The sequence below is a fragment of the Pelodiscus sinensis genome, chromosome 18, assembly GCF_052426305.1.
Source record: "Pelodiscus sinensis isolate ZL-2025 chromosome 18, ASM5242630v1, whole genome shotgun sequence".
In the NCBI taxonomy this organism is placed as follows: domain Eukaryota; kingdom Metazoa; phylum Chordata; order Testudines; family Trionychidae; genus Pelodiscus; species Pelodiscus sinensis.
Window position 1 is genome coordinate 27,419,086 of NC_143069.1, and position 17,508 is coordinate 27,436,593.

General features: G+C 57.7%; 1 protein-coding gene across 1 annotated transcript; it reads right to left on the reverse strand.

The window, feature by feature from the left end:
- Nucleotides 1-12,462: 12,462 nt before the first annotated feature.
- LOC149523332 (uncharacterized) lies at nt 12,463-15,157 on the reverse strand. The gene is made up of 7 exons (XM_089769817.1): nt 14,885-15,157; nt 14,449-14,571; nt 13,847-13,913; nt 13,621-13,726; nt 13,255-13,350; nt 12,983-13,087; nt 12,463-12,593 (listed from the first exon to the last, which is right to left on the reverse strand). Exons 1-4 carry the CDS (start codon nt 15,098-15,100, stop codon nt 13,692-13,694), a joined length of 441 nt encoding a protein of 146 aa, XP_089625943.1. The 5' UTR covers nt 15,101-15,157; the 3' UTR covers nt 12,463-12,593; nt 12,983-13,087; nt 13,255-13,350; nt 13,621-13,691.
- Nucleotides 15,158-17,508: the final 2,351 nt, after the last annotated feature.

Here is a 17,508-nt window from a genome sequence, read left to right on the forward strand (position 1 = left end):
GGTGCATAAAACCCAGCAGTCACTGGCGTGGGCACAGTGTACAGGGCCTTCGCTAAAGCGAGGCAGTAGATATCCTCCTTGGTCTGGAACCCTGCAACGGGGATGAGGTAAAACACGAAGATTAGCCTCACCGAGCGCATCCTCAGTGGATGCTCAACAGTGTCTCCGCTAATATTTTTCGGTTCAAGGTACTAGGTACAAGGGGAGGGAGCAAACAAATGTCCGAAACCAGACAAGTTTATTTTAGGCTATAAATATTGGGGTGCCTGGCCTTACCCCCTTTGCATGGCCGAAGGGACAACAGAGACTTACTGACTGAATTGCTCCTCATCCTGGAGCACTTGAGTTGGTGCACGCGTAACCGCAAATCCAGGGCACTAGATCTGTGACTACACAGCTATAAACCTGGCCAAGTGCCTCTGTCACCAGACGGTGTCTGTGGTCGGTCTTTGTGCATAACAGCGAGATCTGCAGCAGGAGCAGGCTGCGTTACCTGCACTGACCACTGATAACACCAGAGCTCCAAGAACAGAAGCACTGAGCCACGCTGCTGAGGCAACCACATCACAGCTCTTAACACTAGGAGCCCGTAAGTACTCCTGTAGACCCTGCTTTCGCTGGCATTAAGCCAAACAGCGTCCACAGAGCCCCCTGGAACTCCTGCGCCCTGCTGTGCAATGCAGAGGGAGAGATGGAGAAGAGAAAGGCCCACGTGTTCCTTTGCCCTGGCCCAGGCTAGCCTACGCCACTTCCCATGGTTCTGTGGGCCAGACTTGCAGGGCGGGGAAAAGAGATGTAGAGGTCATGGTGGGTAATCAGCAGAACATGAGCTCCCATTGTGGCGTTGGGGCTTAAAAAGCTATTGTAATTCTGGGATGTATAAACAGGAAACGCTTGAGCAGGAGTAAAGAGGCTGTCTCGCTTCTGTGATGGATGGGAGGCCCACTGTTCTTTTCTGAACATCCCAGTATTCAGTGACTAAAGGGTTAAACCTAGCTAGCTAGAAAGTGTTGGCAGGGAGCCAGGAGCACCAGTGAGAAGAAAGAGTTCAGATCTGCATTAAAAGGGAATCTGTCTGCTGTTTTTCTTTGTGAGTTTAATCCTGGAGCTGTGGAAGGGGATGAGGGGGGGGATGAATTGAACTGGGCAGGGACATCATGCCTAAAAAAAAGAATACCTGGGCCTAGAATTGGACTGGACCTTGGAAGTGTGGATACTTGAGTAGATAGAGAATGTTTATTTAGATGCGATCAGGTTATTTTTTTGTTTTGTTGTTTGGTTAAACTCCTCTGTGCTAAATCCATATCCCCTCCTCTCCCCACTATAACTTTAAACTGAATCCCAGGGATGCAATTGTCTGTGTTTTAATCTGTTCTTTTCTCAGTTGCGCTATAACTCCTAGCAGCCAAGTCAGCTTTACAAATGAATACCTTTTTGTTTTCTTAATATAATCACCTATTTTAAGGCTATGATCTGATTTTGTATCCTGGAAAGTAATAGGAGGTCTGTGTATACCTGCCTAAGACTAAGAGGACAGCTATCAGAAATTACAGTTTGTTTTCATTTTTCTTTTTTTCTTTCCAAGTGCTAAATAAAAGGGAATAATGACATCTCTGGATCTGCTGGCAATGCTCCTCCTAATGCAACCTAATATGCCATTAGCCTTCTTGGCTACAAGGGCACACTGTTGACTCATATCCAGCTTCTCATCCACTGTAACCCCCAGGTCCTTTTCTGCAGAACTACTACTTAGCTGGTTGGTCCCAGGCCTGTAACAATGCTTGGGATTCTTCTGTCCCAAGTGCAGGACTCCGCACTTGTCCTTGTTGAACCTCATCAGATTTCTTTTGGCTCTTGTGTAAAAGAGTTTGGGGTACCCTTCTGGAATACGTTCCCAAGTGACTTCTTCCTGCGTTCAAGAAGAAAAAGTTTTTTTCCACTTGGGTGGAGGCAGCAACCCTCCTAAGCTCAGGGAATCTGTGACCTTGGGGAGTTTTGAAGCAGAAGCCCATAGAGACACGGTATTTTAAGGTCTCTTTTGGGCCCACACCTTCTGCACTCCAAGTGCCAGAGTGGGGAACCGACTTAGCCTCTTTATTCGGCACTTGAACTTCTACTGCTGGAGTTCTGTGCCCAGCTCTGGTGACCAGAATTCCAGATGGATGTTGATAAATTGGAGAGGGGTCATGTCAAGGCTGTTTCCCACTCTGGCACTCCAAGTGCAGAAGGTGGGGGCCCACAAGAGACTTTAAAATACCCTGCCACTGGAGGCTTGCGTTGGTGTTGCTGCCATCATCCAAATGCACAAACCCCTTTGAGAACCAGACAGGCGCATTTCAGAATTCCCTCCTGTGGGGTACCTTCCTTGTCCTTGACACTCCCTCCAGAGAGAGCTTGAAAACCTGTAATTTCTCCTAGAAGTATGGCTTGCTGTCTTAGGCACGTGCATACAGAACCTTCCGCCCTCTAGGATGCAGGAATCAGATCATGGTTTTAAAAATGTGACGTCTATTAACAAAACAAATACACTTGGTGAAACATTACTTAGAATCATAGAACCATAGAGCTGGAAGAGACCTCAGGAGTCATCAAGTCCAGCCCCTGCCCAAGGCAGGACCTATCCCAACTAAATCAACCCATCCAGGGCTTTGTCAAGCCAAGACTTAAAAACCTCTAGGGATGCAGATTCCACCACCTCCCTAGGGAACCCATCTCAGTGTTTCCCTCCCCTCCTAGTGAAATAGTTTTTCCTAATATCCAACCTAGACCTTCCCCATTGTAACTTGAGACCATTTCTCCTTGTTCTGCCATCCGTCACTACTGTGAACAGCCTCTCTCCATCCTCTTTGGAACCTCCCTTCAGGAAGTTGAAGGCTGCTATCAAACCCCCCTCGCTCTTCTCTTCTGCAGACTAAACAAAACCAAATCCCTCAGTCTCTCCTCATAGGTCATGCGCTCCAGCCCCCTAATCATTTTGGTCGCCCTCCGCTGGACCCTCTCCAATGCGTCCACATCCTTTCTATAGTGGGGGCCCCAGAACTGGACACAATACGCCAGATGTGGCCTCACCAGAGCCGAATGAAGGGGAATAATCACTTCTCTGGATCTGCTGGCAATGCTCCTCCTAATGCACCCTAATATGCCATTAGGTTTCTTGGCTACAAGGGCACACTGTTGACTCATATCCAGCTTCTCATCCACTGTAACCCCCAGGTCCTTTTCTGCTGAACTGCTACTTAGCCAGTCGGTCCCCAGCCTGAACTATGCTCGGGATTCTTCCATCCCAAGTGCAGGACTCTGCACTTGTCCTTGTTGAACCTCATCAGATTTCTTTTGGCCCAATCCTCTAATCTGTCTAGGTCACTCTGGACCCTATCCCTGCCCTCCAGCATATCTACTGCCCTCCAGCGTATCTACTTGGTTGCTAGGTGTTACAAAGAAACTGAAAAAAGAAAGATTAAAACACAGAAAATCGCTTCCCTGGGATTCAGTTTGAAGAGTTCCAGGGTAAAGGGGGATAGTTACATGTGCTTAGCAAAAAGAAGTCCAACAAACTAAAAAAATAAAGAAAATAACCTAGTAGCGTCTGACTAAAAATTCCCTGTTCTACTCACATCTCTCTTGTTCCAAGATTTAGTCTTTCCCTAGCCAAGAAAGTCGCTGGATTCTGCTTGCCCAGGTTCCTGGCTTAATTCACATCTTCCAGGCATGATCACACAACAGGCACATCACTGCTTCCAATTCAAAACCCCAAATTCTGTTTCCATTTTCTTTCCTGGCCTCCTGTCAACTCGCTTCCTGCTTCTCTAGCATTCCTGGAGACTTTCTAGGACCTTTTGTCTATGGTTTCAACCTTTCCAGGCAAGACAGTTAGGGTTAAGTCCCAAGACTTTCAGGCAACCGTCTGCTTTTGACACGACCTGCCTGTTTCTCTTCAGCTAACTCTTGCTTACTTTGGTTCAGGCCTCAGGCCTTACACCAGGCCCATGCTTCAGGCCCATCCTTTCTAGTACAGGATGTAGCCTGGTAACAAAGCCCTGACTGTGGTATCAGGAAACCTGGGCTCTATTCCTGCCTCTCCCACAGGTTGGAGAGGTTATTCCCTGTCTGTAAAATAAGACTAATGATACTAACCTTCACTTTTTAGACCTACACACAGCAACTAGGGATTTTTATTAACTACTCAAATATCGGTGAGCCTGGCTCGCTAGATGAACCATCCGGTTCCTCTTGGAATCATGTTAAATGCTTGATCCCCATGACCAAAGTCTCAGATACCGGGAGAAGTGACACGGGGGAATAAAAGCTGCTGTCTGAGGTAAACTACCTGGCAGGAATCCCCTGGAATGGGAGCCATCGCTACCAGGAGCCCAGGAATAACAAGACTCCAAAAGTCCAGCTGCCAGGCAGTCTGACCATCTCCTTCAGGCCAGTGGCCCAGAATTCCAGGACATCTTTGGGCCTGGGTTTAAAAAGAGGCAGCACCGTGTGCTCAGCCCCTTTTTATCCATCCCCTTTCCCTCCATTGGCACGCAACCCTCAAATGGCCAAAGGTTTCCCTTTCCCTCCCTCCTTGGTTAAACAAGCTGGTTAAACAGCTCGAGGTGATGGAGTGATAAGCACCCACTGACAGAGTCGCTCGGGTTGCAGGGCCAGCGTAAGTCCGCTTTTAAAACTGCCGGCCATAGCTGCAGCTACGGGAGGGGACTCTAGCAAGGGCCTGGAACAAGGAACAGGGCTCCACTCCTGCATGGGATTCGGGCTTCCCCCAGGCAGATGCTCTGTTGCTGCTTTCCTGTCTCTCTCTTCTCCAGGTGGAAGGGGACGGTTAGCCAGTGTTCCCTGCAAGTTGAGCTCTTGGGCGGCCAGCCAGGAGACATTCAAATGCTGCCCAGTTTGCTAGCCGGTAGCATGTGTTTCTAGTGGTGGTGCATGTGGTGTACTGGGTGTAGACATAGATCTTGTTGTTATAGTAACTGCGTTAGGTCACTGGGGGTCAGCCCAGCTGGTTTGGGTTTTTTCTAGCTAGCTCCGTGCTATGCAATAAAATGGACACTTGCAACTACTCAAGCTCTCTGTATTTCCACTGATTTCTTCCCATGCTGTGAAACTCCACGTGACGTAACAGTGCACATCCGTGCATGCCTTGGTGCACATAACAAAATGTATTCCGCACAGGAGTGGGGGAAAAAGTAGAGGCATTATTGCTGCTAGCTCCTTACTGAAACTCAGTGAAAGGCAGGGGAAATGAGAGATCAAGATCCTGAGACTGACAGTCCCCAGGAACAACGGGGAGAGGCTAAAGTCCCAGTTCAGCCTGACTGGCAGAGCAGGGAGCCAGGAGGGAGCCAGGGTCGGCAGAGTGGGACTGAGCTAAGGAGAGAGCAGGGGCCCGCACTGAGCTGGGGAGCAGGGCTGGCCTCGGGGAGGGAGAAGGGGAGGCCGGGGTCAGGATCGGGGGCAGTGCGACTGGCCTCAGGGAGGAAGGGGGGGTCAGGGGCAGCATGACTGGCCTCGGGGAGGGAGAAGGGGGGGCCAGGGTCAGGATCTGGCCCTTCCCCCCCAGAGCTGCTTCCCATCCCCTCTTCCTTCCAGACAGTTCCTGCCCCCCCCCCCCCAGCCAGTCCCTCTTCCTCCCTCCCCCCTGCCCAGGATCAAGTGTGTCCGTTTTTTGGGGGGAGGGTCTACCTCGCAACCCTACGAGTCAGACCCAGCGCAGGCACCAAGTGATGGGGACTGCCGGAACTTTGGGAACCTGAGACTGCGGGGTGGGGGTTTGTGGCCCAAAAGGGGGCTGAGAAACCTAAGACAGACAGAGTAGGGGGAGCACCAGAAGGGTGACACAGTCAGGGCGACCCTAGAACTCTGTTACAGACCAGCTGGCGGCTGCTGGAAGAGGAGGGAAAAATAGGGGGTAAGGGTCAGAGAGGAAAGGGCTTGTGCTGAGGGGAGGGGGGCAGGTCAGGAGATGAAAGGGGAAGGCACCAAGGGACAGGGTGTAGGTGAGAGACAAATGCCCGGGGACCAAGTGGAGACAATGAGGAAAAGGGCAGGAGGGGAGGTGTCAGTGAGGGGGGGGGGGACAGGATGATGCTAGGAGAGGAGAGGGGAAGGGCTTTGGGAGCTAGAGGGGAGAAGGGGAGGTGCTGGGAGAAGGCTTGAAAGAAGGGGTGGGCATGAGGAAGGCGGAGATGGAGCAAGGCACGTGTAAAGGCACAGGGGCATGAGGGGAACGGGGGCAGAGGGTGGTGAGGGAGTGGGCAAAGTGGGCAGGGGCAGTGAGGGAAGGGGGAGGCACCAAGAGGGTGCAAGGGTAAGGGAAGGTGCAGGTGCCAGGGGAGTACGGGGGGTGAAGCAGAAGGGCAGACACCTGCAGGGGAGGGACCAGCACCAGAGGAGAGAGGCAGGACAGGTGTGTAGGGGGGGGTGTTAGGAAAGGGGATGAGGAGGGGTAGCTCACATGGTCAGAGTGGGGCTACTGGAGGAGAGGGCACAGGGGGAGAGAGAAAGGCTGCTGGAGGGGGCAGGTCTCGGGAAGGCCGAGGGCCGTGAGAAGGGCAGGAGTCAGGGCAGCAGATGTGGGTGAGGGATTGGGGGGCAGCAGGCACCAGGGGAGCTGATGGAGGAAGGGAAGGAGACAGGGCAGCAGAGGGGAAAGGTAAGTGGTTCATAAGATATTTATGAATAACTTGGGTGCCACCATGGCACAGCCAAACAAGCCACACTCAGTACTGGTGCACAACACAAAATGTATTGTGCTCATGGGAGGAAACTCTTAGAGGGAACACTTCCCCCAGCCTCCCCACCCCCCGAGTTAATGTCTCACACGTTGGGTTAATGCAATTGCAGGATCGTTGCACGGGGGGGGGGGGGGTTGGTGAGGGCCAAACTAATCCCTATTGGTAAGAGGATAGTGGGAAAAGTCCTTGGGGGGGGGGGGAGGTCACATGACACCTTTTATTTCTGGTCATGTGTCCATATTGCCCTGAAAGTGTTACCTCCAGAGGCGTGGCTAATGGGAGTCAGGGGGCGTGGCTAATGGGGGTCAGGGGGCGTGGCTAATGGGAGTCAGGAGGCGTGGCTAATGGGGGTCAGGGGCGTGGCTAATGGGAGTCAGGGGGCGTGGCTAATGGGGGTCAGGAGGCGTGGCTAATGGGGGTCAGGGGCGTGGCTAATGGGAGTCAGGGGGCGTGGCTAATGGGGGTCAGAGGGCGTGGCTAATGGGAGTCAGGGGGTGTGGCTAATGGGGGTCAAAGAGTACATTTAAAAACATTCTTTGGCTGCACACCCTAATGAAATGTGCTGCGCACGCCTATGGGCAGAGAGCAGATCCAGTCCTGGGAGCAGGGCTGCAGCCACAGAGTTATAGACGCCGCCCAGAGAGCAGATCCGCATGCTGGGAGCAGGCCTGCAGCTGTAACCCACACACCTGATGTGGGTCACTATCCTATGGAGTGGCACTGAGACCACGTCCAGCAAGCAATTATTACAAGGGAGCTCTTCAGCCTATGCTGAGAGGCAACTGACTTATAACTCAAGCTATAGCAGCTCCTGCCCTAAGCTCCAACAGTCCCAGGTTCCAATCCACGTGGTGGCAGTTGCACAGCCATGGAAGCAGAGGGGCCAGGGAACCCTCTGTACAGGACTCCCCCCTTCCCCCCCCCCACACACACACCCTTGCTTCCTGGAATCAGCCACCTAGGTGAATAAAGCTGGAAACCCCCATGCCTATAGCTGTGCACCTTTGCTAAATAGCTACAGCCATTCTAAAGTGCCCAGATCTCACAACTAAAAAGGAGACATCCCAATGAGCTGCTAAGCTGTGCTGCCTGCCTCGGACGAGGAGCGAGTGCTGTAACTCTGGAGCCTAATGATGGTGGTGTCCTCCAGCCATTTTCAGATTAGTACAGCTGCCTCCCTGTGAACCAGGTGCCAGCTGGCCATGGGGTGCCATAGACCTGGCTTGTGCAGCCTAACCTGATAACCAAGCAGCCCATCCATTACTAGCCAGCCGATTACCTTGGACATGGGAGACCATCGCACTCGTAATTCCTGGGGCCTTCACGCACTGACAGGGTTTGACTCGATCGGCCAGCTAGGGAGAAAGAAATAAACAGAAGGCAGAGGAGTCACCAAGAGATCAGAAGACCAGCATGATGCCTTATAGGCCGTTCAGCTGTGAAGAGTCACCAAGACAGGGCAGGTGATGCTAACCTGAGTTAGTCCATTAGCTGCGGCTAGGCTGGGCCACGAGAGGAGAGACAGGCAGTAAATCTGCAGCTGTCAGACCACAAGGAGGACACGGAGGTTTCGAAACCAGCTCAGAGAACAGGGCTGGGTAAGATGCAACCCACCTAACACTGTGATCTGGCCACTTTGTGTTTAGATCCTGCTGCCCATGCCACCACCGAATTCTAAGTGGTGACTCAGGCAGCAGGATCCAATTTTAAATGATTCACGGCTCAGGGTTACGGCAGGGGCGAGAGCCACGAGCCCTTTAAAAAGCTGTAGCCACGCTGGACAGCTGCCAGTAGTGGCAAAGCTGTGAGCTCTTTTCTGTGCTTTTAATTGAAAGCCTCAGCCACGGAGAACTCTGAGGGTGGGCTAGTCCACAACACCGCCCCTTCTGCCTCAGGCTCCGCCCCTTCTGTGGGTGGAGCCGGCCTATGACCCCATACCAAAATCCATTAAGTGGCCCCCTTCTGAAAATTATTGCCCAGCCCTGTCACAGAATCATAGAAAAGTCTGAGTGGAAGGGACCATGATAGGTCCAGTGTTTTGCAAACTTTTTTTATAATGTACCCCCTTTAAAAAAAAATGTGTAAGTACCCCCAGTACCTACAGTTTTCAGACACACACAATTTTTTTCTACCGTTGCAACACATTTGTTTAAACAACTGCATCGTAGCCGGGCGGGCGATGGCATTTTTGGGTGTAAAAGGTACAAAAAGAATAAAGCGCTGTCAAACTGAAAACTAAAATTCAGTTTTCTCCAAATTTCAGTTGTGTTGACGTGTCCCCCAGACATCTCTTGAGTACCTTTAAGGGGACTCGTACCACTGGTCGAGAAGCACTGATCTAGTCCACCCCTGCACCGAGACAGGACCAAGCATGTTTGTCTCACCTCTTGGCTCCTAGGACACGGCTTGAACTAACGCACTTGGAAAGACATTATCGTATATACGCCCAAAGTGCTTCGTCTCAGTGTATTACCATAAAATCTAACTGACCAAACTCTGACCTTTCATTTCCCTGTCACTTGGCCAGCCACAGCCTCACACGCCTTTGGCATCGATCTCAAAGCCCTTGTCACGCTTTTACACACCTGTGCTGACACGCTTGTGAGCCAGGCACACTTGTGCGACACGTCCCAAAGCACTTGCTCCAGGGCATTACATCGCACTTGCCTGCCTTTGATGGACAGGGAAAGGGAGACCTGAAAGGCCTCTCCAAGGTCACCAGTGCGAGAGTGAGCGCAGAATTGCGGAGCAAGGGTCTAACACACAACTCTGAGCCTTAGTCACTAGGTGGCATTAGATTAGAACCCGGGAGTTCTTACACCCAACCCCCTGCCCCCTCCACTAGGCCATGCTGCTGGCCTCCCGCCTCTCCCCCAGGGCTTGGAGACAGACGGGAGGCTGGAGCCAGCCTGCGCAGAAGGGGCTGTAACGCTTACAGCTCGTTCATGACACTGCCCCTGCGCAGCCGCTCTCAGATCCACACTTGGAACCCACAAGAAACACCCCAAGAGCGGAGATGAAACCGCCACTCACCTGCAGCCCAGCTTCCAGGAAGGGCAAAGCAAAAGCGGAGCTCGCGGATTCCAGCCCAGCCTGGCACCTGCTTCCTGAACTTTGGCCCCTTTCCTCCAAGATAGCAGGAGGCTGCTCTGGGCCTTTTGTGCCCACGACGGGGCAGAAAAGCAAACTCAGCTGTTGGTTCCATCTTGCGGGCAGAGCCCCGGCAGACAGTGACAGGCGGGGGTATCGACTGACCCTCCAACCCAGGATATTCCCCCACACCTGGATTCGCTTCCTAGTCATCCCCATCTCCCTGCACGATCCTTGTTTCTCATCCCGCCGGTCCGAGAAATTGTCAGAGCAGGTTGATCCCGACCTTGCCAAGGGCTTAGGTTACATCACAAGGCTTTGCCGCCACAGCTGGCTTGGCTTGGGTGTGTGGCAAAAGCCCCCCCCCCCCCCCCCCCCCCCGCTGGCACAGCTATTCTGGCAAAGCCGCCAGGGCAAATGGCAACTCTGCCGAAAAGCATCTGCTGGCTTTAAGCTTCCTGCGAGCTGTTCTCATCGCTCAGCCATCACCACCACTGCCCTGCCTCTGTCCTGCTCCTCATCCCCGCCCCCACTCCTATCCCCTGCTCTCCTCCATCTCCTCCCCCTTCCCTTCTCCTGCCCCTCCCCATTTCCACCTGCCCTGCCCATCCCCGTCCTCTCCCTCCCCCCGTCTGTCCCCCTCTTATGTGAGGGCTTTGCTGGAAACGCCCCCCCTCCCAAGCCAGGGAGATCTCCCCTCCGGGAACAATTCAGCCCCCCATCTCGCTCCCTCCACTCCACAGTATTTCCTCCATTCCCCACAGTTGAAAATTGAGCTCCCCCATCCCCTCAGGTGACAGTCAGGCTCCCCCATACGCAGCTGCCTAGGTAGGCACCTCCGCAGCCAGAGCCTGCCCCTGGCGCCCACGTCCCCTCCCCGACTGCCTGTCCCAGGCGACCACCTGAACCTGCGTCCCCCATTTCCTCAGATCACAGCTCCCTCCCTGACCCTGCACCCCCCGACACCCCTCCCCCAGGCCAGACTCCTCTCTGGCACCCGCACCCCCTCCCCCAAACCCTCTGCTCCCCCTTCACCCAGGTCACAGCTCCCTCCCTGACCCTGCACCCCCCCGACACTCCTCCCCCAGGCCAGACTCCTCTCTGGCACCCGCACCCCCTCCCCCAAACCTTCTGCTCCCCCTTCACCCAGGTCACAGCTCCCTCCCTGACCCTGCACCCCTCTAGAGCCCCTCCCCCAGGCCAGAGTCCTCTCCTGCGCCCATACCCCCTCCTGGACCCTGCACCCCTATCCACCGCCCCAGATCATACCCCCCCCCTGCACCCAGGCTCCACCCCTAAGCTCCCTTCTGCACCCAACCGCCCCGTCCCAGACCCCAAACCCCTCGGTAGAAATGTGGCCCTTGATCAGTTGCCAAAATGGCCCCCCCATTACAAATTATTGACCAAGCCTGATCCAAATGTTTTTTGAAACATTGTTTAATGAGAATGTAAATACAATTCAATACAATTGGGAGGGTTGGGGGGAGGGGGACGCAGCTGCTGGCTCCTCAGCTCTTGCTGCTCTCACTGGGTGTCTTCCTGCTGCAAGGGAAGCAGAATCCGTCACATTCATCCCTGGGGACTCATGGGAACTGGCCCCCCAGCATTTCCACCCTCCTCCCCCTGCTCTCTGGTCACCCCCTGTCAGGCCCGCAGGGTGAGCTCCTGACCCCTCCCCCCCCCCCCCAGAGCTCCTGACACCTCGGCCCCCTCCCGCCTCCTAGGACAGTTTCTGTGTTCAGAGCCTCCCCACCCCCAGGGACGCTCGCAGGGGCAGGAGGGATTCTGCCAGCAGGGACGTGGGGTGGGGGCAGCCTGAGGAAAGGGGCGGGGGACTCCCTGAGGGGATGGGAAGGAGACCCTGGCCCTGCCCCACTCTCCTGATCTGCTCCGGCTGCTCACCATGTATTCCAGGAGCTGATGGGCCTGCCCATGCAGGGCGTGGGCCAGGACCAGCCCGGCCTGGCTGGGGCGCCGCAGGGGGGAGCGGGCAGCGAGCAGAGCCTTGTCCAAAAAGCAATTCTCCTGCTCTGCTGTGAAGAGCTGCCCAAAGACCTGAAATCAAGAGCACAGGAGGTTTCAGCTGACGGCCCAGAGCCCGGCCCCAACTCCTGGGGCTAAAACAGCTTCCTCCTCCCCCAAACTCCCTTCCAGACCCTGCACCCAGACGCTCTCCTCACCCGGCACCCCAACCCCTGCCCCAGGTCACAGCTTCCTCCTGCCCCCAAGACCCTCCTACCCCCACGAGGGCCCCAGCCAGGCCCACCCCCGAGCCCTGCCCTGCCCTGGCAGCGCGTCCTTACCTCTCCCACCCGCACGCTGTTGCTGTGAGCCAGGACCCATCTTTCTTTGTAGTAGTGTCTGCACCACAGGTCCTCTGCCTGGTGGATGTTGAGGCCTGCAAGAGACACAACAGGGTCATTCTGCTGGCAGGTCTGAGCCCTTCCCCTCCCACGGGTCCCTGCAGGCATCCCTGGGCAAATGGAGGGGCACAGGGGGCAGAAGGGGAACACAGAGGGACGCATCCCCCCTTGGGCCAGTCTGGGGGAAAAGGGCTGGGTCCCCTCCCCCCGCCGCCGGCACCCTCAGGGTGTCCCTGGGGCCCAGGTCCCGGCTGGGTTCCTTACCCCTGTGGTGCAGGAGGAGTTGATACAGGCTGTGCACCCCCTCCCGGGCCAGCCGGCTGACGTCTTCGGATGGGTCCGAAATAAAAAGGCCCAGCTGGGCCACGTGGTGACCCATCCTCGGCCAGTCGGCGGAGTTCTGAGGGGAGAGAAGAGGGGGGGTCCCTCAGCATCCTGGGGCTGCACGTCCCATGCAAACGGCTGCCGAGGCGGGTCTGAGCTCGGGGGACGGACAGAGACACCTCCCGGGGCGGGGCGGGGCCGGCCTTGCGAGGAGACAACCCTGAGCAATGGCCCCGACTGAAGGGTCACTCCGGGGGTGGAACAAGGGGATCCACTGACGGCCACTCCCCAGTCCCCAGGCCCAGTTCCTCAAGAGCCCCCCTGAAGGGCCCAGGGTCGCCCCTCCCCGGGGAAAGGAGAACGCGGCCCATTCCCGGCCCATTCCCGGCCCTGCCTCTGCCTCCCGGGGACGCTCCCAGCCCCGCGCCCTGCAGCCCCAGACCCCCCGGCTCCGAGGTCACTTACGTCAAACCCCGGGAGGGTGGTGGCGACTCCCAGCAGCGCCGTGGTGCTGCGAAGGGCCCTGGCTCGCTCCTGGGGCAGGCGGGACTCCAGCCACGGGCTCAGGTGCTGGGGGGGAAAGAGGCAGGTCAGGACCCGTAGGGAGGCGCCGGTTCTGGGCAGAGCCTGGGGCTCCTCTCGGACTGTGCCCCCCCCAGCCACTGACACTGCTTCTCTCTCGGCCCCCCCTCCCGAGGAAGCAGGGACAATGGCCCCGTCCCACCCACGGGGCTCACCTCCATTATGAGCTGCAGCCGGGCGGTGTCTGGGGACTCGGCGAGGAGGCTCGCCAGTAGGGCCTGGAGGTCGTAGGGAAGGGCCCGGATGAACTGCTGCAAGACAAGGGGGAGCCCTGGGTCAGAGGGGGGTTGGGGAATCCAGGCCACCCGCTGGCTCCGGGGTCCAGCCTTGAGCAGGGTCTGAGCCGCCTCGCAGAGCAGGGAGGAGCCCAGGCTGGGCATGGAAGGGACGGGCCCCCCGGGAGAGCAACGGGAACCCTGGAGGGAAGGATCCAAACCTGCAGCTTCTTCCCTCCCTCTGCCCCCCCCCCCTCCTCTCTGGAGCTCCAGCCCAGCCCGGGAGCAGGGCCCGGAGGGACGTACCTGAGTGTGGATGGGGTCCTGCTGCCAGTCCCCAGACACTGTCTGTCCCACGGCCGCCGTCAGCAGGGGGCTCAGGAGCTGGGCCCGCAGGGGAGGCTGCAAGGTGCTGGCAGGAGAGAGGGGCAGAGACTGTTAATTCAGCAGCAGGAGACAGAGACTTTCCCACTCCCTGGCCAGGGGATCTGCTCTGGGGGGAGTCGGCGGGGGGGGAGGGGGGGGTCGGTACCTGAGGCTGCAGGCGGCGTTGAGGCAGTCGGCCAAGACCAGCGGGGGGGCGAGTCCTCCATGATCTCCTGGGAGACCCAAGGAGACAAAGGGGCGTGTGAGGCTGGGGCCCCCAAGAGACGCTCACACGGCCAGCGCCCCCACCCAGCAGGATCCAACCCCACTGCCTCCCGCTGCCCTGTAGCCCCCCTGCCCGACACAGGGCCCCTCCCAGCACCCCCCTCCCAAACCGGGACCAGCTCAATCCTTGTCCCCAGGCCGTCTCCTGCCCCTCACTGCCCTGGTGACCAGCCTCTGAACCTCCTCATCCCTGCTCCCCAGGCGCATCCCCAGCAGCCCGCTCGGCTCCCTTCCAGCCCCCCATGGCCCGGGAGACCCCTCCCTGTCCCGAATCCCCCTTCCTGTCCGGCACCCCACACCTGCCCCATTTCTGTGTCCCTCCCTCCTCCAGCATCCCCACCCACCCCTCCCCATGTCCACCTCCAGCCCTCCTGGCTCCACCCATCCCGTTTCCAGCACCCCCACCCGCCGCCATGGCCCAGGCAGATCCCTGTCCACCCCACGTTTCCCCTCCCCTCCTCCCGGCCGCCGCGACTCGCTTACAACGATCCTGGCCACCATGGTGTCCTTGCAGCAGCGCGGCGCCAGGGTGTCCTCGCCCCTTTGGAGGGCGGCGAGGCAGGCGGGGGTGACGGCCAGAAGGAACCGCTGCAGGGCGGCTGGGCTCTGCGCCCCAGAGAGAGTCTGTGAGCCTGGGGCCTGCCTGCCCCCCACGGACAGCTGCAGGGCTCAGGTCTCCCAGGAGTGGAGGTGGGAGCTGCCGGTTGTCCAAGCACCCACACTCCCCCCCCAACTGCTGCCTCAGGCTTGTGGGGGCCCAGCTGGTGCATGACAAGAGCCCCCAGCTTGGGGGGCCCAGGTCATGCAGGAGAAGGGGCCCCAGGGGGATCCCCAGGGACAAGCCCCTCCCGGGGGGGGGGGACGTGCTGGGAAGGGGCCGAACAATCTCGGGTCCCCCCCGTGTGGAGAAGGTTCCTACCGTGTCCCGGGTGTGGAGCTGCTCTTCGATGTCATAGATGGCCCCTTCCTCCACCCGGGAGTCCACCCGCTCCTGGCAGAGCTCCGCCGAGGCGCAGGGGGGCTCTGTGCGGGAGGGAAGGGACCAGGGTGACTCCAGCGGCCAGCAGGGGTCACGCGCCCCCATGTCAGGGACCCAGGGCAGGTTGGGCCCCACACGCCCCTCGCAGGGACCCATCCCCCTTCCACCCTCACATCTGCCAACGCCCTCAGCAGAGCCCCCACCAGGAACAAGAGAGCCAAGCAGCCCCCCCCCCATCCATTGCCCAGGGTGCGGGGCAGACACTGGGGCTGCCCCTCCCCCCCCCGGGTACTGGGTGAGCCCCTGGGCCCAGCGTGTTCACGGCCCCTCACCTGGGTCTGAGCGGCTGCGCGAGGTGGCCCGGCTGCAGCTGGAGGCCCAGGCGCTGCTGCTGACGGACCTGGACCCACAGCTGCAGGGGCTGGTGCGGGGAGCGACGGGCTGGGGGCTCCCGGAGACTGGCAGGTCCCCGGGGGCCGGGCAGGGCGATGCCCCCTGGTGGTAATGGGGGCTGGGCTCCCGGGGCAGGTGTTTCTCTCCACAGAGGAGGCCCCGGAGCCACCCTACCCGGCTCCCCCGCTGGGCTGGGTCCCGCCTGCCCAGCCACCTCTGGAGCCAGGTCCGGGGGGGCCTGGCCGGTGGGCGAGTCGCCCCGAGCTGGTGAGATCCAGCTTCCCCGCCCGCGGGGACGGAGAAGCTGCTCCCCACCGGCCCTGGGGCCATCTTCAGGGCTTTCTTGAACCACAGCCGAAAACGTTTGGCCATGCTGGAAATGAGGGGAGCAAAGGGGAGCTTGGGGCGCAGCCTGATGAACGAAATCCAGGGGTTCCAGCTCCCCAGAGCGACTGCCTCCAGCCCCCAAATGGCCCCTTGCTTATCGGTTCGGTCTTGCACAGGCACTGCAAGGACCTGAGGGTATGTCTACACTACCCCGCTAGTTCGAACTAGGAGGGTAATGTAGGCATACCGCACTTGCAAATGAAGCCCGGGATTTGAATTTCCCGGGCTTCATTTGCATAAGCGGGGAGCCGCCATTTTTAAAACCCCGCTCGTTCGAACCCCGTGCAGCGCGGCTACACGGGGCACGAACTAGGTAGTTCGAACTAGGCTTCCTAGTTCAAACTACCGTTACTCCTCATTCCACGAGTCTCCTGCCCATCAACAGCCCCTTCTTGGCCAATCAGGGGAGAATCTAAGGTGTGGGGGGTGGAGCGTTCTCCCCAAAGACACCGGCATAGACTTGTTCCAGCCCCACCTCCCCAGTCCCCACAATGGGGGCTGCATCCCCCACCCCACGGCTCCTGCAAACCACCCCCCGTCCTTCAGCTAGTCTGTTGGGTCCCAAGCTGGGGGAGGCAGCAAGGGAAGGTCACAGAGGAGGCAAGAACAGAGCAGAAATGTGGGGGGATGGAGGAAAAGGGAAACCAACCAGGAGAAAGCCCCAGTGGCGCTAAGGACGCAGCCCAGGTGAGGAATCACCTTCTGGCCCTTGACCGAGGGCTGGGCCTGCCTGGAACCCAGCCGGCCCCGGGCGGGATCCAACCCCTGGGGGCTCTTACCTTCGTCACAAAGGTGTCGGGATGTGGAACTCACAGAACGCGAACGAACCGTGAGGAGGAGACGCACCAGAGCTAAAGCAACCGGGGGTCTCCAAAGTCCCCTGGGCCCGCCCCCTGCTTTTATCAGCCTGAGATGTGGGTCCCTCTGTGAGGTCACCACCTCCCCACCTGCCCTTTGCCTTATATGCTGAGGGCTGCCCAAAGCCCCTGTGAGGTCACCGCCCCCCCCTCACCCTGCCAGGCAAATGTCCTGCCTCTGGCCACCCCCCTGGGAAGTTTGAGCCATTACTAGGGGTCCCTCTCCCTCCCTCATAGGCTGCTCCCTGCCCTACACTGCAGGCTTCTTGCACGAGAGCTGTTTCACGCCGGAGTTCTTGCGCAAAAGGTCTCGTGCAAGAGTGCCTCCACCCTGCCATAGGCTTTTGCACAAGAGCGTCCATGGCAGTGTGAACGCTCTCTTGTGCAAGAAAGCTCTGATGGTCATTTTAGCCATAAAAGTGTCTTGCTCAAGAAGCCCCTGGTGCCCGTCCACGCTGCCTTCTTGCACAACAGCTCTTGCACAAAGGGGGCTTAGTCATCGTCGGGAGAGGAATAACTCCTGTGCAAGGAGCCCTGTTCTCTGATGCTTTACTGCAAATTTACTTCTGCAAGAACACACGTAGAGTGTAGAGTTTTTTCGCAAGAACACACAAAAACAAGCCATGTGGATGTTTTCTTTTTAGGCAAAAGCCCCTTTTTGCACAAGATCGGTCGGCCTTTTTGCAGAAATAGGGATCTTGTGGGAAAAGGGGGTTTTTTGCACAAAAAGTAAACATCCACATGGCTTGGTTTTGCGCACAAACCCCGAGCACAAAAACGGATCGGCAGAAAATATGCAAATGACATTGCGTGTCATAGAGTCCCTCGTTAGCATATTTGTTGCCAAAAAAACTCGTTGTGTAGACGTAGCCTGGGAGAGAAGCGATCTCAGACACAAAGCCCTTCAGTAAGAGGGCATAGCCCTGG